Source organism: Serinus canaria, chromosome 10, assembly GCF_022539315.1.
Source record: "Serinus canaria isolate serCan28SL12 chromosome 10, serCan2020, whole genome shotgun sequence".
Lineage (NCBI taxonomy): Eukaryota > Metazoa > Chordata > Aves > Passeriformes > Fringillidae > Serinus > Serinus canaria.
The window spans coordinates 14,010,897-14,037,392 of NC_066324.1; the positions used below are offsets into that span (position 1 = coordinate 14,010,897).

A 26,496-nucleotide genomic window follows, 5' to 3' on the forward strand; every position below is an offset into this window, starting at 1 on the left:
CTGCAGCAGTGTCACCGCCCTCTGCACGGGAGTCCCCGGTGCAAGCAGCACCAGCTCGGATGCTGCCATCTGCTGCTGCATCAGCTCCGTGCTGCTCCACAGGCCAGCGTTTTCAGAACCACCTGAGGACACACTGGTGTTCGGATGCAGAGGTAGAGAGAGGTGAGTAAAAGGACACAGAAAAGCAGTTAAGGATGAAAACTGGGTGGTGGGGAGAACTGGAAGGTTAAGGGATGAATCTGGTGGTGGTAAGTGCTGCAGGGAACACACATCAGGACCTAGCTGGAGGCTAGGAGGAACACTGATGGGATAACAAGTGGCACATTTCCCTAACCCTGTAAGGCTCTGCCCTGTTTAGGACAGACACAAACCTCAGCTCCACTGAGCAGCTACCATACATGCCAAAATAATCTACCAGAACTGGGCTGAGGTTCTAGTGTCAAGTCAAACGGCAGAAAATACCTGCAAATCAACCAGACAGTGTCAAGTCTGTATCACATCTGATAAAACTGTTCAAGATGCTGATGAAATAAAGGTGGCATATTTTTCTCTAGGAGATGCAGTTCTTTGATTTGGCAGAAGATCTGGCAACTTCAAATCTTAAGACCATGGAAAATAATATCATAATGCTCCATATTATAGCACCCATGCACTTTTAAGCTAAACATACAGGAAATATAAAGTAACTCAGTGCTTCACTTCCCTGTTCTGCCCTGTAGGGAGCCACTGTACCAAAGCAGATTTCATTAAATGTTCTTAATTTATTCTGCCTCATTGCTCTTTTGTAAACAGGGAAGTTCACTAGAGAGCGAGGCATTTAGTCCAAAAAGAGTATTGTGAGTGAATATGCAAATTCAACACACAGCACCAAGGTAAGACTCCTCATTAGCCACTGAAATGTCTCAGGAGTTAAGGGCTTTTGTGTGCAGGGTACAGCACAGCATTCTCCCAAGCATTCGCTCTCTTTACAACTTCCCCTTGAAAAATTCTTTGACAACCAATAGTAGCATGGTTTAAATCCCAATCTAGGTCAGAGAGAAATTTGCAACTATATATTGTTTCCTTACTTTGTGGTTTATCTTTTTGCCTTTCTTTTTGATCAGGATGATATTCTTACTAGGATTTATTCATTCTTACTTGGATTTTAAAAAAAAAGAACATAGGAAAGGTAATGATTAATCCATTCTGTAAGAAAAAAGAAGAAATCTGATAGTGAACTTACTGGTATTATCTAACCAGTATAAATAGAAGTGCACTCAGAGAAGGCATAGAATGACAAACCCATGATGAATTGTTAGGGCATGTTGAGTTGGTTCTGTCAATGCCTGCAGTCAGATGATTTCACTGGCTGTACAAGATGAAATCTCATATTTCAATGTTTAAGTAAAAGTGTCAAAGTTCAGCTGGAGCAGGGACAAATACAGAACAAATTTTGTGTGTATTTGTAACTAGGGCACCAGAGCAATAGAGGAAGCCAAAATGAGCCGGAAAAACAGAAGGAGTTTAAAGGAGAAATTTTCCTTGAAGAACAGCCTGGTTAAAGAAGCTCTCTCAGAGTTCCTGGGAACTTTTATACTGATAGTAAGTGTCAGCTGCTTTCCTTTCTTCCTACTAATCTAATGTTGGACAGTGCTTGTAAGGGGATATGTACGTTTTCCTTGTACTGTGCCAGCAGCGAGGTTACAGCCTGACCATGCACAGCCTGAATGAATTGCTCCTCTGACGGTAAGTTTGTAATTCCTTTCTTCACCCCATGTAATTATCACTGCCTATAAAAACCAGATTGTTTTATGTACTACAATTGCCTGATTGGCATTAGATTTCATCTAGGAGTGGAATTTCAGTGAAGGAGCAAGCTCTGAACAATCCAGATATGCGCAATGGATGTTGATAATACTCTCCTGTTTTTTAAAAACTCAGCAGTTCATTTTATGCACAGATTCTGTTTACATTAACAAACATATTGTACTGCATGTTTAGAAAATTTTAGTTGAGTTGTTTTCCTGTGTAATATAGAAGTTTAGCTTTATGATATGTTGTGAATTTATTGGGAGTTGCACTGCCAAACCTTTAGAGATTTTGTAAGTTAAAAGTTTTTTGTTTTGTTTTTAACTGTACTACATAAATTATACATGTATTGCTTGGTCCTATAGTACTGCTACAACTTAGATAAATACCTAAATTTCCCATTTTTATATCCCCAAATTTTCTCCTTTTTTTTTTTGCCTAATTTCTTGCGCAGTTTTTCTGTGCATTTTGCACTGGGACTGTGACTCACCAGGGGAGAGAGCAGGCTGTGTAGCAGAGCTAGAAGTCAAGCAACTAGACTATTTATGCCAAACTTTCTTTCTTTCTTCTTTTAGTCTGGACAAAGCAGTCTTGCTTATTGCTAAATATTTCATCATGGTGAAAAAGGGAAAAAAAAGTAGCTGGCACAGTACTGATATAGGTTTTATAACTGTAACTATATTAGCTAAATTTCAAGTAAGTCATCTAAAAATTCCAGTAGCTCATAAAATACTGGAAATTATGGTCTTTAGTACAGTCCAGCCAACTGAAGTGCACTGGCACTAAAATAACATTATTCTCAAATTTAATACCATCCATAAGACTTTATTACAGTAAGGAGCACATTTAGAAGCAAGGAGCACAGAGCACTTTACAAACATTAATGAATTAAATGTCACAACACCCTGGTAAGGAGGGGAAATGTCATTACCTTCATTGTGTATATTAGCAAACCTGATTACAAGAGCCTGCACAGGAAGCCTGTGGCAGAACTCTGAATATAACCCACATCACCTGACTTCCAGTACTCTGTCCTCACCACAAGATCCTCCCCCTCTTTCCATTAATAAAATTAAGCAAGAGAAGAAAACATATTAAAGTGCAGATTAGACAGCAAATGCTATTATTTAATATCATGCTGCACAAGGCTAGAAAGTAAATGCAAACCCAGATCCTATTTTCTAGTATATTCACCATATAAGTGTCGTAGAACATGTAGAAAGCTACAAAATTCTTGTTGAAAATTTGAGTTTCTCATTTTTCTTACCCTTTCTAGTTCCAGTCTTGGTTTAAAGAAGAAAGAGCCTCACCTGGATTAAACTGCAGTTTTCTCAGTGCTTGCATACCTCAGCTTGTGTTTAGACTTCACAAGTTAGCAGCAGCTCCAAGTGCTTATTGTGAAGAAACTGCCTTTTCTGCTGTTGTCTTAAACTGTGCAGGGGGAGTTTAGAAGAAATGTCAGGAAGAAATTCTTCAATGAAAGAGCGATTGGGCACTAGAATCACCTGCCCAGGGAGGTGGTGGAGTCACCGTCCCTGAAGGTGTCTAAAAAAAGACTGGACATGGCACTCAGGGCCATGGTTTAGTTGTTGATGTGTTGTTAGGTGATAGGTTGGACTTGATGATCTCAAAGGTCTTTCCCAATCCAGTTTGTTCTGTGATTCTATTTATTGCTGTTGCTTTTAAACTCTGTCAGCTAGTATTCACTTAAAACACAGATAAATATTAAACTCTTAATTTAAATTGGAGCTAATGAAAGAGGCACCCTGGTGAGTCAGAGGACAGAAATCGTTGAAAAACAGCCTGTATGCAAAATAAGTTACAGGACTAGGATAGTGTAAGAACTGTGTGTTAAAGCTGTTACAAATGGAGAGGAGAGTTCACGACCTACAGCACAGCTGATTCACGTCTTTGCTGAAAGGCACTTTGGGTTGTTGTGATGGGGTTTAGAAACTGTGGAGAGCACCTGTGCCAGAGAGAGAGGCTGAGACAGCATTTCTGTTAGCCACAGGCTCTGTCTGGAAGCCAATGCTAACTGACCACACCTAAATCTGGGACCCACTGCTGGGACTTAGCCGGGTGAAATTCTGTCCCTCCAAATCAGCTATTTCTAATTTTTCTGGAGAATAACATCAGAGGCCACATACTAATAGGAACTTAAGCTACCATCTGTGGTAACTCTCAGTCTTGCAACATTATTTTCCAAACAGGAAACCTAGAAAGTGGAGTAACTCATCAGAGAAAAACCCAGCCTTCACCTCAGGGTGTGGCCTGCAATGCCGGACAGATTTGACACAACAAGCCTTGAGAAAGGCACTGGGCACAGAGTTTGGATAAAATCTCCTGGTCAGCCTTACTTAGCATGCTGCAGTTTGCCTTGCAGCATGGACTCAGAGCACGTAGACAAAATTCTTTCCAGGTGAAAATAAAGTAGAAGGTGAGCTCCAGAATCACAGGAAATGTGCTGACTGTTAATGGATGCTCAATCCAGTGAATCAGACTGGAGATGCTCCAAATAAGTAATCCCTCCTGAGACATCCACAGTCAGGTTCTCAGGTGCTTACATTACACAACTTGATAATACAGTCACAGCCCACGTGAGCCATGCTCTCTGCTTAGCAGAGCACCCAATTTTGGTAAGAAACACGAAACTCCAGGAGCCTGGAAGCATCCTGAGCTGGGAGAACACCTGCCTGTTTGCACCATGGTGGCTGAGAGCCCAGCCTCAGACAGTCTCAGCCTTCTGCAGCTGGGATGGGCCCCAAGGTCTCCCTGGAGGAAGAGCTCTCTAGTGAGCTTTTAGTTCTCCATCATGTATCCTGGTTCAGTACATCTCCTCTCGGGACTTCTGTGAGTTAATCTGGGGGACAACACCTGTGTGCTAGCACAAAAGAGTCAGGAAGCCATGCTGCATCAGATAGATGCTTTATGTGGCTTTTTAGTGAGTCTGGCTGGAACTCACCTACCCAACTGCCTCTCTGCTTTTAATCATGCTCCTCTCTGTATTTCCTCTTTGGAACTTGACTGCGCTGCTCTCAACCAAAATGGGATTTACTCTGACTTATGCCATTAGGTATATCTGAATTGAAACAGTTACAAAAGGAGACGCCAAATAAGCCATGTGGCTTCCTTTAGCAGCTACTGCTCACCTAACACAGTTTCTATTTCATTTTTACTCTCAAGAGCATCTTACTAAACAGAGTTTCCCAGAAAGGAGCTGCACAGGAGCCAGGATCTCCAGAGGCCAGAGCAGCATTCACCTCCTTGCTGAGACAAAACACAGGCTTCCATTTAGCACATAAATACAAGTGGGGGTATATATGCTCCTAGTAGATACCTATATTTATATATTCCTATAAGCTTGGTCTCCCCTGGAGGTGGGGAGCTCTTGCAACTCCCATTGAAGCAAATGTTTGTGTGTGCTTAGAGGATTCAAGGCACAAGCATGAACTGAATACATGACAGCCCTGAAGTAGCTCAGCTAATGAGGAAGCCTATTTATCAGCAAAATATTTTAGTCTTGTTATCATATTCTGACCCCTTCATTATTCAAGCCATCCCTCCCACTCTGTTGCAGGGTTGAGTCGCTTCAGAAAAATCTTCAAGATTGGCATTACATAGATTTGCTCAGTCCATAAGATTAAAATGTAAACCATTTTTCTATATCTGCTTTTTGTGGCCCTACATTCCAGTGCACATTAATTACAATACTGCAGGGTAACATACATCCCTTATTCTAAACATGCATTAGAATTCTCATTACATGATGCTATTACATGAAAGAAAACACAGCTTTTGATCATTTGCTCCTTAAATAAGTATTTACACTTAACACAAAACCACTACTTGGAATTTACCTTTAAAATGTCTAAGTCCTAAATTTTTGTGAAAGGTAGACTTTTTTTTGTATAGGATGAAATTACAGCAAGTTTTGTCTAAGGTAAAAAATTAAATATCAGCTCTTTCTAACAGCTGTCTTGTTTGCCATTAGCAATGAATTTCCTGGAGTACAGAATATTGTATAATTAGCTCTTAGTGAATTTAAGTTTGTCAAAGCTAGATAAGAGGGTATTAAAACTTAGTTATAATTGGTATTTTGATCTGTCACTCAGCTTTTAAAATATTACATAATGCTACAAATACCAGGAGCCTTAGCAGTGTTTGCACTTTGAAGAGCAGCTCTTATGTCAGAGATCCACACATCTGGGTCTCTAGCAAAAATATAGTACAACCAGTAAATTATAGATGCCACTCATGAATCTAATGTTATGTAGTTGCATATATTTTGATGGCATTACATTTGCTAATGATTCTGGTAAAGACATACAAACTCTTCTTTTTGAAACCATATTAAATCACCATTGCAAACAGAGTGGGAACAAATTCCCTCAGTTGTTCTGAGGTTAAGGAGGTGTTCTCACATACTGTTATTTTTATAATCTTATTAGCAGGGTTTTTTTTCTAGACAGCCCTTCTGTTTTAGAAGTCATTCTTTAATTCAGCTGAATATTAGGCAGTCTGAAAAATTTGAAAGAAAGTTACCTAATTATTCTTTTACCCCAAAATATTTATGGCAACAAAATATTCTGAAAAATCATGGGAATCTTTTGTTTTCCATCCAAACTTAGGTTTCCCAGTATAAGACATTTCAAACTTTTAGGTGACTCAGATGTTGTGCTGCATGAAAGCTTTGAAGAAAATTATCTTCATTTCTGCAACATCAGCCCCAGCATGTAACTCAAAACTCACTGTTTAACCAAGAGGTTTCAGTAAGTTGAACTTAATTTCCAAAATCTTTTTCTGTGGATACCCTTCTCCTCAGAAAGTTTGCATCTACAGGACTGAAGCATAGGCACCTCTGCCTGAGACTCACAGAACACTTGCATCTTTCCAGCATTCAACTGTGAGTGCAAAACTTGAATTTCTGTTTTACAGACACAGATTTACAAGGTGTTTTTTCAAAAGTTTCACCAAATAAAAGAAAGATAATAAAAGTAATAACTTTTTAAAGCTGTCATAAACAGTCGGAGAACAGAATAAAAGACAATAAATGTAGTTTGTGCTATGCAGTGAGTTTATACCTTTTTGATCTCAACAGTTCAATAAACCATTCTGGTTGAAAGTGAATTCTAGGGTGCTCTCCAATCCATGGTCCAGTTTAAAGGCAAATGTGACTCAGTTCCTCTAACCCATTCCTCACAGGTTTCTTTACTATTAAAAGCACTCATCTTTCTAGGTTTTTTTTTTCCAACAGCAAACAGCCTAGGTTTTAATTACTCCTAACCATGTTCCTCTAACCATGAGGGCACAGCAGAGATCCAGCCCCACCCCTGTTTCTGCACCCAAAGGAAGGAGAAAAAGAAAAGAAACAGGCACCCTTACACTCCAAGGAGAGGACAGAAAACCTCCTTTCTCAGAGTCTGCAATGCCAATTCTTGCACACTTTCTCAGTGCTACAGTTCCCTGAGAGTTGGTGCAGAGACTAAACAGCTTTTAGGCATTTAGAAAGATTTAAAGCTTTTCAGTTGGGGTAGGAAGCAAAGCACCTTAGCTCAAGAACAAATGAGTAAGGTGGGAGGGAAGCAGTGCCTGAACAGATTCTTTTTCTCTTCAAGGCTGCTAGGTAAGATTTGGTTCCTTTGCCTGGCCTTTTCTTTCTAGTCCTGATACAACAGGCAATGTTTCACTCCTGAAAGTTTGTGCCTATTACATTTCATTTTCTTTCCTGAATTTCTAAAAATTAGTAAGAGAATAAAAACAGTCTTCAGTGAAGAAACTGACTCAAACCGGTTGCCCTCCATAATTCAGGAAAGAACAACATTTAGCATTTCAGGACGGAGTGTGCAATATTAATCATAACAAAATATGAGAAAATGCAGACTTTTGCATTCTCTCTAGGTGATTTCAAACTTTTATTTGTCTCCTATTGCATACACAAAAGCAATCATAAAATTTAAAAGCATCAGTTTATAAAACACAGCATAGTCTGTCCCTCAATATTTTCACTATTTTTTCCCACAAAGCAATTTGAACCTGATATTTATATGTTTTTAAAGCTTTATATACACAAATCATCCAAAGTTTTATTAAATTTACAATCATGTCTCCAAGTACTAATGTCTCTTTCTGTCACTAGAAAATAGTTTCAAAATGGCAATAATTTTAGGGTATTTAATTAACTAAGTGTAAGGGCTTGAAGGTTTTTTGCACCCCTTATTTATGAGATAGCAAGTCTGAAAAAAAAAATAAAATCCATCTGAACCCAAGAGGATATTGGTTGTTTCCCAGAAGAAAATCAGGAGAATGGATATAGTGACTTTTTATTGCTCTAAGCTTGATTAAATCATAACGTACAGAAATCCTCCCCACCCCACCAAAACATTCCATTAATGATAAAATAAGAGCTGTGACTGGTAAGCTTGACTGGTAAGCTGTATTTTTTATCTCACCTTTAAAAGTTTAAGTACTCTCTGATTTAACAAAATATAGCAAATATTAAACATTAAATTGGATGAGGACTGGTCTTTCCTGAAAGGGTTTTCCTGTAACCTGAATTCTTGCAGAGCTAATGCCCTGAATTTTAGAAGATCTAACATGTCTCTGTTTTTGTTGCTTTTAGCATTACTGTTCCTGTTGAAAGAATGCTTAGGAACCCTGTCTGAATTAAGATCCTATGTAATACATACCAAAAATACATCTCTGTGTGGAAAAAGTATCTAATATTATAAAACATCTTGTTATGAAATTCAGTAGGTAAATTCTTAAGCACACTTGCTTTGCAAATGAAGGGGGTGAGTTCTAAAACACACTCCCTTAGGAAGACACCACCAATTTAGCACACCTCAAAGTAAAAAGCTTATTTACTACTTTTATAAGCAGCTAATCCTATTTGTAAATATTAATGTTGGGTAGGGGAACTGCACAAGACTACTTACATCATGAAGAATGCTGTAAAGTTTTCATAGGTACAGATCCCTACCTGCACAGAAGGGCAAATAGAGCCACTATTTTTCTAGCATTTCATGATTGAAAGTGAGCAGTTTATAATTATTATTTTTTTCACCTGCTGACTGTATTCCTTGTAACACATTGAATTCCTGTACTCAGGCACAGTATCATCAGCTGTGCAGCCATTGAGGCCACACTCTGCCTGCAGGGACACCTGTGGAACCCCTGCAGGTGTGTGTCTCACCACAGCTGGAGCTGGGGATGAACAGAGCCCATTCCCCACTGCTCAAAAGCTCAGCTGTCTCTTTAATGTGACAGTCAGAGGGTCTGCCTATAAATGTACACCCCTTCTAGGACTGGGTGATAAGAAGGGGGCTTTTTTATATAAGCATTCTTTAAGATGCCTAAAATTTTACTGGCCATGTAGAAAAATAGATTCCCTAAAATTGTGGGTTTAGATCTTGCAGAAATCCTATTTACACTGAAAAAAATGCAATTACAAGCATTTGGAAAAATCCTGAAAATAGTAAAGATGGAGACAAAATGATCTTTAGTCTCTCTGATGAGTGGGATACAGAAATTCCTGCAAGTTTCCAGACAGTAACAGGACCTCAGACTCATTGAAAGCCAGTTGTTTTCCTTTCCTAACATTAGCCTTGTTATCCAAGACAAAGAGAATGAACTAATGGGCTATGAAGCAAGTTTTTTGGTAGAGAAGGTTCAGACAGCTATTCCACACCCAACCATGTTCTTCAGGGCAGTAATGATTTTATGAACAAAGAAAAGTCAGGGCTGAAAGTACTCCAGTAATTTTAAGCAGATCAGGCTATAGACAACTGCTAAGAGGAAAACCTGGCAACGTAAGATAGACAAGATAAGATAAAGAGATCTGGCTGTAAATTAAACTCCTATTTACTCCATGTGCTTCAATCAATGAGTGTTGTGGGTGCAACTGATGGCTGAGCTTGGCCTAAAATCTTAGAATATTTAATTACAACTCAATGAGCTAGTTGGTCTTAACTTAGTCAAGCAAAGGCTTACAAGGTATTAAATTGCTGTTTGTGTAATTACACAATTAGGTGATAGTTTTCAGTTGCACCAACCTAGCTACAGTAAGTATGAGGCAACTTTTTTCTCTCCTTCTTAAAAGGTCAGCAAATGGAGAGAGTATTACAGTGACACAGCTCAGACCTGCAGGCTCAGCTCCCAGTTTTCCCACCCCTGGATGGGCACACACTGACTGTGCTGGCACAGCAGCATTTAGTCATTGTACATGAGCAGGTCCACCAAGTGCAGCTGTGTTCCAGCTGGCTCACATGTTTTCTCTGTAGAAGAGAGACTGGTTAGTACAGAAATGGAGCATCTGTAGTTTTGTATTTCCCTAGACCTGCAGAGCAGGAGCTACAATGCAAAAGGACTACACAGTTATTCTGCGTGACTCCTCGGTTCTGGGAATACAGGAAGGGAGGCCACAGCCTCCCTCTGTTATTTCCTTCCCTTTTCTTGTGAATTTTTAGTTGATATACATAGATGTTGCTATCCCCTATCTTTTTCTAAAATCATGTCCTCTACCCCTGTTCCGTTTTTCATCATCCTTACAGAAAGAGGTAACGTTTTCAAAAGAATGGCCTTTGAATCTGCAAAACTTTGCCTGTGCCATTTCAGAACACAAGTGCACACTATACTTGTAGATTGAGCTGGTTGCCTGAATTCAACCTGCACCCCAGTATGTGCAGGGGCCCAGAGCAGCCTACTGAGCTTACTCTTCATCTGAGTCATATCTTTCCCAAAATCTTGCTTGTTGCAGTTTCTGGAATCCTCCTTTAAAGAAATCTGGAAAGTGATGACTAGAGTATGTTAATTCCACCTCCTCTAGAGTCTTATGAATTCCAGCATACCCATTCTTTCCATATTAAACATATAAACACATCAGGAATTGTCTCATATGAAGTTTAAAGACAGATGTCATTTCAGCTGTGACCAACTCTGCTGTGTTTTATTTTGGTTTGCTCTCTGTATGTGCATTTGTGCCTATCACGTGCACTGCAGGTGAGAGCACAGCTAACGCAAGCGTGGCTCATCTGTTGCACAGCAGCTGACTGGAGCCTGCACTGTGTCCTGGAGTTTTAATTACACAGTCCAATAAACGGTAGCTATCTAACACCACCCTACCTTTACATAACCAGAGCTGCAACACTCTGGCACCAGTAAGTGTTTTGTTTGCTTACATGATTATGACCTCAGGCAAGAGCTGCACCTGGGCATATGACACAGTCTCGGGACACTTAGAAACGCCATCTGCATTCAAAAGCTGGTTAAGAATGTAATTTTATTGAGAGCTTTTTTGTCACATTTTGGCATTAGCTGAAATCCCTGGGGAAACAATGGAAACAAAAGTATGATTTTTCTGTTTAAATTGCATATATTCTAGCAGGCCTTGCTTGTTAAACCTTGATCACCAAATCATTTTGGTACAGTCTATTTCTAAGGCAAGACAGATTTTCCCATTACTTTGCAGTTTCTGAATCCAATTGCCTTGCAACTGAAAATAAGCAATAAGGTTGCTCAAGATATATCTACTCACATGCCAGAAATTGTATTATTCACATCACTTACAGCTCCAGAGAAACAAACATTTTCAGACTACAGAAATTATTTCAGAGCTTCCATAGAGTATTGGCTCCTTGTTCAGCGGAGCACATAGGCATATATTTAAAAAGCAGATTTTCAAAGACAGAGAAATGGATCAGCTAGTCTATCTCAAACTACAAGGGTTTTGTCCCTTTGAATATCTTTCCTGTCATCTTTAATAGGCTCTAAACATATGCTTGAAGGCAAGCAGAGGCTTTCGAACTGAATAAACATCATCTTAAGCAAATATTTAAACCTGTTACTGAACTTTATTCAGAGGAGAACCAACAAAAATCCCAAACTAGTTTAAATCCATTTAGAATTTTTCAATGTTAATTATTTAGACATCTCAGTTAATTGTTCAAGCTGCAGAGCCAGTGAAATATTTTGCTAGAGCAATATATGATATAAAGTCAGCATAACGATAACACTCAATGTAAATACTAGAAAGTTGTCTCAATCCATAGTTTGAGCACTAAACATTAAAAGCTTTTTGAACTATCTTTCATAACTTTTACACTAAATTTTTCATCACTTAACACATCAGTCTGGAACTGAGAACTTACTTCACAGAATTAATTTCACTTTCAGATGCAGAGTTTTGTTGAAGAGGCAGTGTAATCTTGTTGGGCTCCAAGTTCTAATGAGTATCCCCTCATTGTGCCTGAGAACAGTTTTCTGTGTGGAGAGAGGTCCTCATTAGCAGACATTCTTCCCCATGACAGAGACAAAATGAAAAGCAAATGTGCACTGCAAAGGCAGCAATGGCACACATGACAAATTTTAGCACTGTTTCAGTATTCAACAGCATTTGCAGCTATACCAGGAGAGCAGAAGTCACAACCAGTAACATTTGACAGACACAGCTGTGATTTTACCCCTGTCTTTCCAAACACAGGCTCTGGGCTGTGGGTGTGTGGGCCAGGCCGTGCTGAGCCGCGGGGAGCATGGAGGGCCCATGACGGTGTCAGTGGGCTTTGCCATGGCAGTCACCATAGCCGTGTACGTGTCCGGGGGCGTTTCTGGTAAGTGACTTTTCTTATCTAGCATTTATGGCTACAGTGTTAAGGCTCCCTTGTTAAAGGGCTTCCACTTCATGGTATAAGCAATCATGAGTCAGCAACAGTAAGCACCCTTACAGCACAGAGTTTTGTGAGTAAATCTTGTGTGTTCTTATTTCCTTCTCTTCTTTGTCTTTGACAAAATGTCCCACTAAATTTTGCAGTGTGAAAACCTTGGCAGACCTCTGGCTTTTATGGGAAGTGTTCTGTGCAAACCAGAAATCTGCTTGGTGCCTGCTTTGACAATCCTGTCAGTAGAGATGATCCTGGACAGAACAGGCACTGTTTAAAGAAATAACCACAAAGAGCAAGCCAGCAGTCACCAGATAAAATGGTGGCCAGCTATACAGAAAGCAGAATTACCCACTAATGGGTATAATGAACAGGATTCACCTTACAGAGTGCAATTTACTTCTTTGTGTCCTATGACAGGCAATATCAAGTCAGTTCCTGTCTGATTATTCACAGAAGCAGCAGATCATAGAAAGCAGAAACAGCAGAAAGATTCAGTACCAGAGATACATTCAATGACACTGTCAGTGTACTGTCCTTTCCCCCTTATTTCTGCTGCAACATTTGCCAGGAATCTCTCTTTAGCTGGGCTAACTAACCAGTGTCCACAAGTGCCATATTGGAGGCTGCCTTGTTTCCTAGTTCCACCATTCAATTTGGTCAAACTAAGACTGGAAACATTAGCATAAATGCTTTTAACAATTAAAGTCTTCCTTTAAAATAGAAAATGATGGGTTGTAAGAACAGTGCTGTGCATGACAATACACAATACTTTGTGTTGTATGCAGAGTTTATATTGGCCTTTAAAGCAAATGGTGCCCTTGAACTCCAGGTCTCATAAAGGCATTTCTTACCCTTCATAAGAGGGCCAAGTTGGTCTGAACAAATTTCTTTAGGTATAATTAGGACATTAGAAATAGTTGCTGTAACAGAAATTACTGTGGCCATTTCTCTTCTCTTTACAAATTCTTTTACAGAGGCACCATGCAGAAGGTTTCCATTAGAAAGTCTCACATTAGAAAGTGCTCCAGGTTCTACAAAACAGGCAGTCTTGTCACTGTCATTGACACAAACCAGAGCTGTTCCTTAATATCACACAAAATTAATTCAGCAGCACATTCCTATTATCTGAACAACTTTTAACTACAGCTCTAGTTTTACATGGAGGCAGCTAAACCCTTCTAATGCAGTATCATGAAAACAAACCTGTGAAGACCTGTCCTACATTTGCACCTTCAAGGGATATTCATCTCCATCATTATGTAGAAAATTAGAGTTCAATCCCAGCAGGGCAGAGCAGTTGCAGATGTTGCAGTATTGTGCTTCCTATGTTTTTCCCATGACAAAGGATTCTGCATGCAGTGCATTTTCTCTGTGAAAAAATAGGAACAGATATTTCAACGGGCTGTTATTGTCCAACACATGATTACTAGTGGACACTTCAGAATACAAGCTCCTATGTAGAATTTTTTTAGCAATTCCTGTAGCTCTTGGGTCAAATTCCCATGTTTAGGTACTGCTAAAATATTTTTGATCAGTTCTTTGTGTAATTCTAAATTAATGCTAACAAAATATATAATCTGCATGCTTGGTGAATTTGAGCTTTTTATTTAGGAAAATTCCCCTTTTTAATTTTCCTCCATCCAGTTTTCCTCAATACCTAGATAATGTCCCCTATTATATCCAACTTAGCATTTCAGAGCCATGACTGTGAACACTACAACTACAGAAGAAGGAGGAACACACTGTCCAAAGTGAACTTTTTTTTTTTTAAACCAGTGGCACAGGAACCAAGAATCTCTAACTCCCCTATGTCAGCATGAGGGCCCTCAATTAGACTTTACCGTTCCATATTTAATGTTAATTAGGCCTCTGTAATATGATTATAACTTGTCCTGGCCATCATATTCACCCTGTATTATATACAGGTGGGGAATAAAATCAGGTGTTGAAAGAAAGGAAAATTATTAATTCCAGCCAGAGTAAGTAACAAAAGACAACAATTAATCAAAATTCACATGAAGGGCTGTTAAATTAGGTGCTATCTATCTATTTGCTCTGTGCTGAAGAATTTGAAACACAGTGAGGAATTCAGCTTTTGATTCAAGACTGGTGCTACTAGGTCAGCATTTGGAAATGCTACAAAGAAGGTTTTATCCAGCTTGTTATCTGTGTTTGTCAGTTTCATTATGTATCAAAGGTGCCTGGATTTCATAAGATAATGACTCACTGACCTGAAGTGCAAACAAACACAGAAACTGTACACAGAAGCCCTTTCTCCATCACTAATCTTTGACAGATAAAGGACATGCTCTTTCAGTTATTTTACCAAAGACAAAGGCCATTTTTTCTGGTATTCCTACAGACTGATCTTACTTATCTGGAAGATAAGCAAAGGCTCCTATGTCCTTGCAAAATTTGAGGCTTTTATTATTCAGTATTTATTACAAAGAAGTACCTGTTCATTTATTTGTATTTCTTAAGTAGCAACCATGTATCTGTGAGCAATGACATTTTCCCAAAGCATACAACACCTTTTGTGTTGACAAAAGATATTGAGGGAAGAGAGCAAATGACATAATATTTTAGAAACTAAAATTGTCATAAAGAATTCCAATGTTGCTGAAATCTTTTTCATTCATGAGTTCAGATGTAGCTACTCCTGAATAAAAAAGGAAGGAAGTTTCACAGGTAAATGAACTTTGTTTCAGCACAGCTACTTTATCAGTTTCCTTATCATGGACCTTTCCAGAAAGCACAAGAACCAGAGAGAAACATGGTGAAGGACTATGCACTGCTGCCCTCAGATCCCATCCAGGCACAGCTCACCAACAGCCAAGATGAAACTGGACAGCCCTAACATTATTTGATTTTGTCTCCATGAAAACTGAGTTCCTAAATAACCCCAGGTTGAAGACAGGGACACAAACGTGACTTAAATCCAGGGCACTCCAGAACTGTCTCAAGATACATGCTGAAGCCAGTAACAGTCCTTAATCCTAATATGTGCTTGGGATACTAAAGGAATGGTCTTCTGCCCCAGTTCTCCCCTAAAAATAAAGCCAAAGGCCTTGAGGAGAGGGAAAATGTGCAGAATAAGTGACCTTCCCATCCCAACTAATGGGGCAGGTTACTATTTTTCTGGAAGAGTTCTCTGTAAGTTACATACTGCAGGACAGCAGTCTGATAAGGAGCACAGTCCACAAGCATCAAGAGTAAAGATGGATCTCAGTGGCTTTGCCCTCCCTCCTCTGATTTCATCCAACTTGTTTCAGTTTAATTGCAGTCACCGTTTAACTGCAAAATAACATCTAGAAAATTATGTACAAAATTATGAAAATTATGTACATAAAAAATACAAAAGTGCCCACATTTTTACAAATCCTTCACCTATTCTCATGTATCTGAGTCATCCACATGACTTAATTTTTGATTTATTTTTCAGGTGGCCACATAAACCCAGCTGTTTCATTAGCCATGTGCGTGACTGGAAGATTAAAATGGACCAAATTACCAATTTACATATTAGCACAATTCCTGGGAGCATTCGTTGGAGCAGCAGCTGTCTTTGGGATTTATTACAGTGAGTACACCTCAGACAGGTTCACAGGACAAACTAGAGGTCAGGCAGTCTCTAAGGTCCCAATTTTTCAATGAATGTCAGGCAGGCAGAGGACTCTTGTTCACACAGGGCTAATGGCAGGAATGAAGCTAAAGCTACAAAAGAAGAAAGGAAAGAGCATAAAGAGTTTGAAGGGAAAAACAATGGCTTGAACATTCCAGGTACCCCACAAATTTACTGAAACACTTAATACTCCAGGAAATGTTCTGATATTTAGAAAAATTATTCATGGGAAATCAGATACTCTGAGATCATGTATTTCTCAGTAAGGATTTTAAATTACTTAATAGCCAGGATATAGGGCTATCCATCTTCCAGGCAAATTAGAAACATTAAAGACCTGCTACAAGTGCCTGTAGGCAAGAATCACCAACATCTTTCATTGAGGGTACAGGATATGAGATCAAGTCCCTCCTGAGCAAACCTCAGACCACCCTTGAGAGGTGACTCTCCAAGGCAATGAACTCCAGGTACAGTGATAAACAGGTCACATATTTGACAGGGAGAAAGAAAAAAAATCCCCCTATCCTTGAGGCATGGGGTTTTTTACACAGTGTGTCAGAAAAGGAAAAAACAGTGACTGACTGAATCCACTCAGTTGGATCACTTGCTTCAACCCCTGGCTCCAAAACTCTGCTTCCACTGGCCCAGCCCATCTCCTCCAACATCTCCCTCCTGTGGGCATTATGTCTGCAGACCCTGCTGGGTCAAGGTGCAGCAGAGGAAGAACAAAAATGGAAATGCCCCTTGTACGTTAGCTCAGGGCTCAGGACCCACAGTAATCCGAAAGAGGAAAACCTTTAGGAACAGTGAGAACTGCTTTGGGAAGATTTGTTTACTTTTTTTAAGGTTAGTGTTAGAATTTGGATACTGGAATTCTAGAACAGGATTTTCATCTGAAATTCAGTTCTCCTCAAGCCTGACAATGAGAATTAGGGCTGTGGCTAGGATGCAGCAGTGTCAACATGTACATAGGGCTGACAGGGGAGTCACTGTTCTCTGCCACAAGGGCAGCAGTAGGGAAGGGAGGCAAAGAAGGAAGCTTAGGTCTAGGTTAGGGAAATCTTCCTCATATTCAGGAGTGCAGGATTTTCTTATATCCCTATCTCTACAAGTCCTCCTCTTGCTCTAAATAATTTCCAAACCTCTTCTGTAGTTTTTATTTCCTACAGCTTGTAGGACTTTCATACTCTTTGAGGTGCACTGAAAAGTAGTCACTGGTAGAAAAACAGACATAGGAGATCATCCCTTTTTTTTCCCTCTGTAATAATTAAATGCCACAGAATTATCTGACACTTCAAATGAGAGCATGATCTAAGTAAACAACTGAAATTCTCCGCACTCTTGTTGTGGCTTTAAGCAAAGCTAGGAAAAAAAAAAAAAAAAAAACCAGAAACAAGGAAAAATAGACTTGTCTGCTAGGTTCAGGAGGAGCTAATCACCCTCACCATGACTTCCATGGGAGATGGGGAGCTATTTCTTTATTCACAAGTATCATCTCATCACCAGGTCCACTAATAAAATAATGGATTAGAGTTTGTTATTCCTGTCTGTCTATGAAGATTTGAGTACCCCATTTAATATCTTCCTAATTCTAAAACTGCACCATTGTCAAATGGAATAGCAGTAATTCCTGGTGGCCAGGAATCCACAACCGCACAATCAGGATGCTGGGCATTTCTTGGGTCATCATGAAAAATGTAGCACATCTTGCAGATAACACATCTGTACTCAGAATCAGAAAATGCCGCTTGGCACTGAGTTTGGAGCTATGAGCAGGGGAAAACCAGCCTCACTTGGAAAGCTCTAGTACATGAAACAAGTACTTCAAGGCACAGGAGGAGAAATGAGACAGGAGGGTATGAGGAGTACATCACCTCAAAGCCAATAATGGGCTCCTAGGAAAAAAAAATAAATCAGAGAATGACCAAATGGTTTGGGTTGGAAGGGACCTTAGAGATCAGTTTCAGTTGAGGATCTGAAGTGCACAGACCTACCACATATATTCTAGTCCTAGAAAACGTAGAAAAGTTTATGGAGATATGGAGAAGTGCAAGCAGCTGCTGGCTTTTTTCTACAGATGCCTTTATGGAGTACAGTGATGGAAAACTTGAAGTCACAGGACCAAATGCCACAGCACAAATCTTTGCAACATATCCAGCTCCCTATCTGTCCCTCGTAAATGGATTTGCAGATCAGGTAAGTGCACTTGCTATCTTAATTCTACAAATTAAATGTAAAAAAATGTGTTAAAGCCAAGCAGTAAAAAACCACATAGATCTAAAAAGTGTGCCAAACCTCACCATTTCAGCCAGATGTCCCCTCGTACAATACAATGAGAATGCAATGCTGTTTGCAGGGGGTTACATTGTAGTAATATTTTACAAGCAAAATAATTTCAAGTTGTTCTTTCTCATACATCATCTTAATTGTTGCACTCAAAATGTCTTTAAAGCAATATATGTAAGAGGTTTTCCTCAGCATAAATCAATGTTTCTCCATAAATCTCAGCAGTCATGTCCACTTACATCAAAATCCAGCCCATTTTGTGGACCTATTATTCCTTAAATAATGCTTAAGCAGACAGTTTAACATACCCTGAACAACTGAGTTTTCTGCTTCCACAAGCCTCCTCTCTAACCTTCTTTTTTGCAGATAGATTTGTGGTATTTATTTTTCAAATGAATGAATCTGAAAAATCCTCAACTTCATTTCTAAGCTTTGTCCTTTAATTCCACTTATGCAATAGCAAAAAATGAAGTTTCCTATCTTTTATATACTTTTAATCAGCTTACCCATCTTCTTCTTCAGGAATACATGAAATAAATACTGCATGAGTAAGGTATGAAAAACAAGGGATGGCCTGACACAAATTCATTACGTAAAAGATTGTGCAATCTGGCTTCAAAAAAATCTAAACATTGTTTTGAAGTTTTGTAAAAAAGACAGTTCTGATCTTTGGATCAGTCAACAGATTTTTCCCTACGATATTTTTTACCCATGTATGTTTCAAAACAAACTTAAAAGCAGACCGAAACCAAATAATTTTTAAACCTCTGAAACTTAAGCTTCTTCAAATCAGTATAGAAATTGAATGTTTTGACATCACTGAAGCTTTTGTCTGTTTTCCCATCAAGTTAATTATTAGCAAAATCAACATTGACAAAGCATTTGATTTAAGCAGAGCTGTACTTGTATTGAAGTAATTCCAAGAAAATTTCCTTTATCAGCTCAATTAGCATATGCAGTACAGAGTTCATGGTACAGTTACACATGCAACCCTAATTTGAATAATTCCTAATTTTAGCTGCTCAGTTTTGACTTGACGGATTTCACTTTTTCTTCTGATGTTTTACAACACCTGGATAAAGAGATGCTTATCTAGTCTAAATTATCAGCATAAACTGATAAAACAGATAACACTTCTGTATCAATGGAACTGATTGCATTGCTATAGTGGAAGAATTACCAAAAATCAAGTCAATAAAAGTGTAAAATTGACAGGAAAAACAAAGTGGAAACAAAGCATTAGACCTCACACAGGAGATGCCTTTTAAATCCTCTTGTTGTTGCAGATTTTTTTTTTTTTAATTTCCTCGGCACATTTCTTGTCTTTCAGCACAGATATCAAAACTTCTCCTTACTGTCAAGTAGCAAGGTACTGAGTTTTGCTATTGTGTATAGTGGGATAAAACTAAATACCAGCTCTAAGCCACTCCAATCCACAAGGCTGCCATAGCCCCTCTTTTCATTATTGGAAAGAGCCTACATGTATTTATTCAATATTCTTTTCTTTGCCTTGGCCAGGTGATGTCAACAGCTGTTCTTCTTCTGGCTATATTTGCTATTTTTGACACCAAAAATAACAGTGTACCCAAGGGCCTGGAGCCAATTGCAGTGGGACTTCTTATAATTGTTCTTACTTGCTCCTTGGGAATGAACAGTGGCTGTGCCATGAACCCAGCCAGGGATCTTGGCCCAAGGCTCTTCACAGCCATTGCAGGATGGGGGATGGAAGTATTCACGTAAGTATGCCTGGAGATGAAGTCAAATGCTCCCAGCTAAAAATGTCTCTAGGAAAGTAAGATCCTGATTCAACATGGTACCAAGTCATACTTTATATACATACAGGTAATTCTTTGCATACCAGAAGCAGCTATTCATGCACTTTAAGCCAGATATCCTCTAGGAACTGGGCTTTAAAAAGGATTTCCTCTCCTAGGGCAAATCAAACATGCACAATCTCTAATATCAATCATTGTTTCAAGAAGACCTTTCCCAAAATATTAGAGCTTCTTAGAGGTCACTGAAAATATGAGTGCTTTCTTCTGGTGTCCTGCAGCTTTCAGGAAAAAAAATCAGGAGAGAATTAGGTAGAAATATTTATTGGGTGCTGTAAAAAACAGAGACATATCAGATTGATTTAGCCTGTGATTACTTCTGAGTTACTGCAGAAATATACAGCAGTCTAAAAGCCTGACTTCCCGGCTGGGAGTGAAAGGGAAAGCTCCCTTCATTTTCCCACATTTCAGAGCCCTCTCCAGTCCCCATGTGCACACACACATATACACACACTCTTGGCTGGCCAAATGCACGGCTAATTAGTTGCACATCAAATCCACATCTTACAGCCAGGGTAAGAGGCACTCTGGGGTATCTAAGCAAGAGTAATCTGTCATCAGGAAGCAGATATTTTGGTTTATTTTTGTATTGTTTGTTTTGCCAGTTATTTACAAGTAGGAATCCCCAGTAGTACTGCAGGCCACTGGAGAACTCTGGTTAGTAGAGATTTTATTTTAGCAAGAAATAAAAGAAGCACAAATAATCTCTATTTATTCAGTATGATTTCTATTTACACAAATCACGTACCTTATTTGAGGAAAGCAGTAGCAAAGCTTTTCTCATACAAAAAAAAGCCAGGCATGGCATAGCTGAAACAGGCACACAGCCACAGCACAGGCCAGAGCCAAGGCTGGATGTAGCCCAGCTCTGGTGAGCTGCTGGTGAGAGATCAGCTCATTGGTCTGGCTTCATCCAAACTTTTCCTCCCCAGTAGCTCTTACCACTACACCACGGGACTGCATTTTTAAAAAAACAAGGGCACACAGAGCAACATCCCACATTCAGGACTCTCCTCTCTCATACCTGTGTAATCACAAGTAGTTGGGGGCTGTGGTATTAGCCATGGTGTCAGTCTATAATCAGTAATGTATTATAAAGTTGGCTATTACATTCTTGAAAGTTTGGAAGCCTGATTGGATTGTGATCTAGTCACAGAATACCTGTGAACTCCCCTTCTCTCTGAAAGTATGGTCATACTCATTTACATGAAAAAAACTACAAGAAAACTCTACACCTACACCAACATAGACTCTCTCCTAGTGTAGTGTAAGGTTTTATATAAGAGAGGGAATGCAGTCCCACTGGAAAGACCTCGTTAAGAAATTTTAAAATGTGAACATAAAAAATAAGATTCAAGATCTCTGATCCTTGCTAGAATAAGCTTACAACAACATAAGGGATGCAAAAAATTGAGGAAGAAGTCTTCCTCCCTGCCTTCAGTTAAAAGGCTACAGCTATAACCAAGTCCAAGGGAATGATACAACAGGAATGTGTTCTTATTTATTTACTGCACAGATCCAGGTGAGCCTTAGGAAGAACCTGAGCCTTGTTAGGTAGCTGGAAGAGCCACAGGAAAAGCCTTAATGATTGTAGTTGGGATCCTAAATTGCCTCATCCTCTGCTGTGCCTGAGCAACTTAAAATGGTGCAGCAACAGTTGACAAATAAACCTTGGATATCTTCATTTAAATGGAATTCACTACCTTGAGACAGGTGTTTAAGCTCTGTAGTAATGTCCAGGAACTGGGACCTGAGCATGAAACCTCCACAGAGACATGAGGGGAGTGCTGTACAAACCAAGCAACAGGAAATACTCAGGAGACACTGAACATTCTTTGGGGGAGGATAGAAGCATCTCCTAAGGCAACTGAGTCCATGTCAGTGAATGTTCAAGCACTGCCTACGGAACAGCCAGGCCCACCAGGAAACCCTCACTTTGGAATAGATCAGATAAATAATAGCAAGACTTCCTACACTCTTCCCAAGCAAATGTTCTAAACATGGAGATAATTACCTCACAGCAGAGAAATCCCCTCTACCCTTCTTTGTGCTTGAAGGTATAGTAAATGCTGGTTTTACCATGTTCTCAGGCAGGGAACTGGACTGGAGGGGAGCCCTTCTGCTAGACCATGGAACTGTCCAGATGATAGGAATGCATTTGAGCAGGGGGTTTCTAAATGTTGCTGTTACTACATTTTGCATAAAGACACCTGAAGGAACATTTTCCCCAAAACCAAGCCCAAAGACACAAGCTATGGTGTGGTTTCCCTAGCCCATGCAAATGGTTTGTTTTGGTTAAAGGGTCCCATCAGAAAACCAGGAGTCTTAAGCGCATGCTCAATATTCTGATGAGCTTAAGAAAAGTTTGGGGAGCAAAGTATTGTCTGTAGTGAGAAAACAGCCAGAGCACTGAGTCCAAATACCAGACTGAACTCTAACAAGCAAAACCGAGCATGAAACAGCAATAAGAGAGAGAGAGGTAGGGCTCTCCAGAGCAGTATGTGGTGCCAGTGTTCGAAGGCAGCCCGGGACAGCCCAGCGCGGTTCGGCTCTCGCCGCTCGGCGCGGTAACGCTGACACCTCGTGGCCGCCGGCACCGGGGACACGGCGGCAGCGCTGAACCGAACTGCACTGCGGGAAGGGCCAGGAGGGGAATCTCTGGTCTGCACGGGCATTTGGTGGCATTTGGGTGGCAAAGCGGCCGCAGAAGCATTTATCATTCTTCCCGGGTGCAGCCCTGCAGCCCGGATTACCTCACGAACAGCGGTATCTCCCTTTCCCGCAGCAGCTGGCTAGTGAAAGGTGTACCTGCAAGTTTAAATAGGCCCGAGTTCCCTGTCCCTGGAGCTTAGACGCTGTCGCTTCCCGGGAATTCACGCAGCCATGCTCAGCCCTGCTGGCCAGGCCCGTCCTGCCTCCTGCCCTCACACGCAGCACCCGCCGCTGGCAGAGGCAGGGCCGGGCGCTCTCCTAAGCTGGCAGCAGAGCTGGGCACTGGGGCACAGCCGGGGGCTGAGGGCACTGAGGAGCCTTTGGCCATCTGTGCTTGTCACAGCCAGTTCTTGCTCCTGTGCCAAGGACAGAGCACTGAGTGCCATAGAAACCCCTGCTCGGCTGGGTCCTGACTGGCCTCACTGCAGCTCTGGCAGCAGCCTCTTCAAAGGCTTTCCACCCAGCACCTCAGCACAGGCTATCAGTGCCCAGCTGCCTGCAGCTGTGCGAACACAGGCCGTGTTTGGAGAAGGTCACACAGGAGCTGACAAGGGACAGGCCAGCTCATGGAACAGGCTGAGAGAAACCGGCCAAGAAACACCCTCATTACACACCCGTGCATAAACACATCATGCAGAAGAGTACGTGCAAGTACTTGATATAGGTTTTATTGAATTAATCAGCAGAAAAAAAGCTAAGTCCATGCTTGTTCCAGAAGTTCAAGTGCTCAACAACCATCCATGATTCAAAACCAAACAGATTTATAAATTCAGTAAAACAACATCAGAAGTTACTTTTTATCCTCAGGGCAAAATAGAAATCATTCCAAAGGTAAACCATACACATGCAAGGCATTTCTGAACAAGCAATAATAGCATAATCGACAGGGCACCAATATTCTCCCAGTTCTATTCCTGGGAGAATTTGCATTGTGACAAACACAAGTTCACTTCTGCATAAAGCTATACAATTGAGTGCTGAATAATTATCCTGACAGTTTAAAAGTTCCCCTGCAGCTTCCTGTAAAGTTCCTCTTACAGATTAAGTTGTCCCTTTGTATTTCTGGGAGGAAAAAAACTTTTCCATTTTCAATATGCATGAAACTGAGGTAGCTGGATTCTCACTGGAGACTCACATATTCAATTAATACAGCATGTTATCAAACCAAAACACCTTAATGCATCAGTACAGTTAAGAGACTCTGTGCTCTGACATGGATACTCAGATATTTACTGTCTGAATGTGGACCTCTAGGAAAAGGAAAGCAATTCTGCCAGCCCAATATTCCTTCATTAAAAGGTTATTTACTGTTTTATACAGTTCAATGGTGGAAGTCTTACTTTAAATATACCTGTAAATCTACATATTTAAAATTAAATCCTAGTAGTTGTGCAAATGTAAACATTTCAGTGGAATCAGCATACTGGACTTTCTTAGTGAATAACAAAAATTCTAGGATTAAGTTTTAAGTGTATAAAACTTCTAAGCATTTATTTGCCTCTCGCTGGAAGACACCACATTTTAACCATAGAGATAAGATACATCATGAAATTTGAATCTTGACCACTCCAGTCACAGATATTCAACTTTACAGTCGCTCTGTTTTATTACATTGCTTAAGGTAAATATACTCAAAATTCAGTTTAATTTATTATATTTGCCAAGAGGAAGATGGTATAATACTATTGCAGATGTGAACTTATAGCTTATTTCATGCAGATGAAATAAGCCACTTTTGTAACATCCTGAAAATCTATTCACAAGCATCTGGGGACAGCACAAGTCAAGACTGCTGGGCAATAAACATGTGCTCTTTCATTTCACTGCAAGCCAATGAAACGTGCTTTTCTCAAGGGAGAAATCATCCTCTGTCCCCAAACAGACATGCAGTAAAAAGGCCTTATTTTCTAAAATACAGCAAGTACAGCACACAGACCAACATGCCGGGTGCCTGTTATTTAGCCTTTCAATCAGAACCAGCCTGGGTAGGGCAGATGGGGGTGTCACCCATTTACAGAACTGTGAGACAAAATAGAAAGGTCTGCAGTATAGCAGGTGGCACACCACTGGATCTGTTCAGTGACTAATTCACAGAATGGTGTTCACCAGAGTAACAAATAACACTAATTCTTGTTCTTTTTGTCTTACAGGGCTGGTAATAATTGGTGGTGGGTTCCTATAGTTGCACCTCTGGTGGGAGGTGTACTTGGAGCAATGACCTATGTCATTTTTATTGAAATTCATCACTCAGATCCTCAGCCAGGAGAAGAAAATGATGTGCATGCTAAATATGAAATGACCAATATGGCATAAGAAGTGAAGAATTTTCTCTGCCATTGTGGTGTGCAGTTTTTATGCAAATGGTTGTTTGGACCACTGTATGAAACCCATATGTCTTGATTAGAAATTCACCTTTCAAAGCAGAAATTCTGTACAGAAGTTCAAAACTGAAGTCTTTCCATGAAATGTTGGGCTGATCACATTCAAAATTGATATCTTGAGTATGGGAAGGCTAAATTGTCCTTTTCATATGGCTTTTAGGTCAAGTTATCCTAGATGCAATTGTAGTGAGATGATGCACTGACCTGTTAAATCATCTCATATGATCCTAATCATGCTGTCTAATGAACTGAAAATAGTTGAGATATTGATACAAAACTGCATGCATAGCTAGTTAATGAGTTCAGTGCTGAATTAATGTGCAAGAGCATCACTCACTTCTTAAGAGTGGCTTGCCTAAACATTGAAAACAATACTCAAATTAGCTAAATGCCAATTAAAACAGTTTAAAATAACTTTAGTAAAGCTTATGGAGCCCCTACTGATCAGCAAGAAATCAACTCCTCAGTGATTAGGTTTAGTAATTCACAATAGGATCCCAAAAGGTAAAAACTGCTTATTGTAAGATCAGCACCAGAGACAAAGGGATAACTTCTGCACAGGGTCTTCACAGCATTAATGCTTAGTTATTTTTAGATTATTTACTTGACCTTTATGCTACCCAGTATTAAAAGCCTTGTGTAGAATACTAATCTGCATCTCTTCCGCTGTGCTTTCTGGATACAATTCATTCCTGTGGCAATGGCCCAGCAAGGGGCTGATGCTGTGCAGAGGTCAGCACAAAGCCTAGGTCTGTATAAGCTTTAAAGAGTCCTGCTGCTGCTGATTTATATAGGTGGATTTCATCTGCACTGTGGGAGCAATTTTTAATGCAGGAGCAGTAATTAAAATTAGAACCTGGAAGGAAGGCCAGATCCACATCAGAGTTCTGATGTGTGGGTTATCTCTCGCTAAAGAGAAATGGTTGGACATACACCCCTTCCTAAATATCCAGCCTTGAAAATTAAATTATTTCTGCTTAATCATTGTGAATTGAATGTATTCAGTTAAAGCAAAGCTTATTTCTATTATGTATACGTCTATCCATGGTTGGTGGTGGTGATCATGAATAAACAGACATCTGATTCAGCAATGCTCCTCAGGTACTTTCATGGCTAAACTTCAGAGCACCATTCAATTCACTCATTTCAGGGTGCTCTTCCCTTTGGATACCTATAACTCTGTTCCCTCAAAATCCACACTGCATTCCTGATTTCATCTC

The 26,496-nt window shown here is 39.9% G+C and overlaps 2 protein-coding genes across 7 annotated transcripts in view; one reads left to right on the top strand and one right to left on the bottom strand.

The window, feature by feature from the left end:
* Positions 1-26,496, bottom strand: part of ALDH1A2 (aldehyde dehydrogenase 1 family member A2) — a 140,245-nt gene that overhangs the window by 63,895 nt on the left and 49,854 nt on the right. Inside the window, exons 2-3 of one of the 4 annotated variants that reach the window (XM_050978533.1) lie at positions 13,647-13,812; positions 11,934-12,045 (exon numbers count right to left, since the gene is read on the bottom strand). The exons of 1 other annotated variant lie outside the window; for it this stretch is intronic. The gene's annotated coding sequence lies outside the window, so the exon portion shown is untranslated. Of the gene's footprint in view, positions 1-3,098; positions 3,449-11,933; positions 12,046-13,646; positions 13,813-26,496 lie in introns of those variants that run through there. 2 more of the 4 variants (XM_050978532.1, XM_018913805.3) reach the window with 2 other exon arrangements.
* On the top strand, positions 35-26,363 carry AQP9 (aquaporin 9). Of its 3 annotated transcripts, XM_018913809.3 has the most exons (8): positions 35-162; positions 793-872; positions 1,453-1,581; positions 12,266-12,392; positions 15,886-16,023; positions 18,143-18,261; positions 19,870-20,087; positions 25,046-26,363. In XM_018913809.3, exons 3-8 carry the CDS (start codon positions 1,480-1,482, stop codon positions 25,206-25,208), a joined length of 867 nt encoding a protein of 288 aa, XP_018769354.2. In that variant the 5' UTR covers positions 35-162; positions 793-872; positions 1,453-1,479; the 3' UTR covers positions 25,209-26,363. The 3 variants fall into 3 exon arrangements, with proteins under 3 accessions (XP_018769354.2, XP_009088129.2, XP_009088130.1); XM_009089881.4 differs by lacking the exon at positions 793-872; XM_009089882.4 differs by lacking the exons at positions 35-162; positions 793-872; positions 1,453-1,581 and adding an exon at positions 1,588-1,725.

Coding starts and splice junctions, on each gene's coding strand:
- AQP9 (XM_018913809.3), top strand. CDS start 1,480: ATGAGCCGGAAAAACAGAAGGAGTTTAAAGGAGAAATTTTCCTTGAAG. Junction 1,582..12,265: donor TGGGAACTTTTATACTGATA/GTAAGTGTCAGC, acceptor TTCCAAACACAG/GCTCTGGGCTGTGGGTGTGT. Junction 12,393..15,885: donor CGTGTCCGGGGGCGTTTCTG/GTAAGTGACTTT, acceptor TTTATTTTTCAG/GTGGCCACATAAACCCAGCT.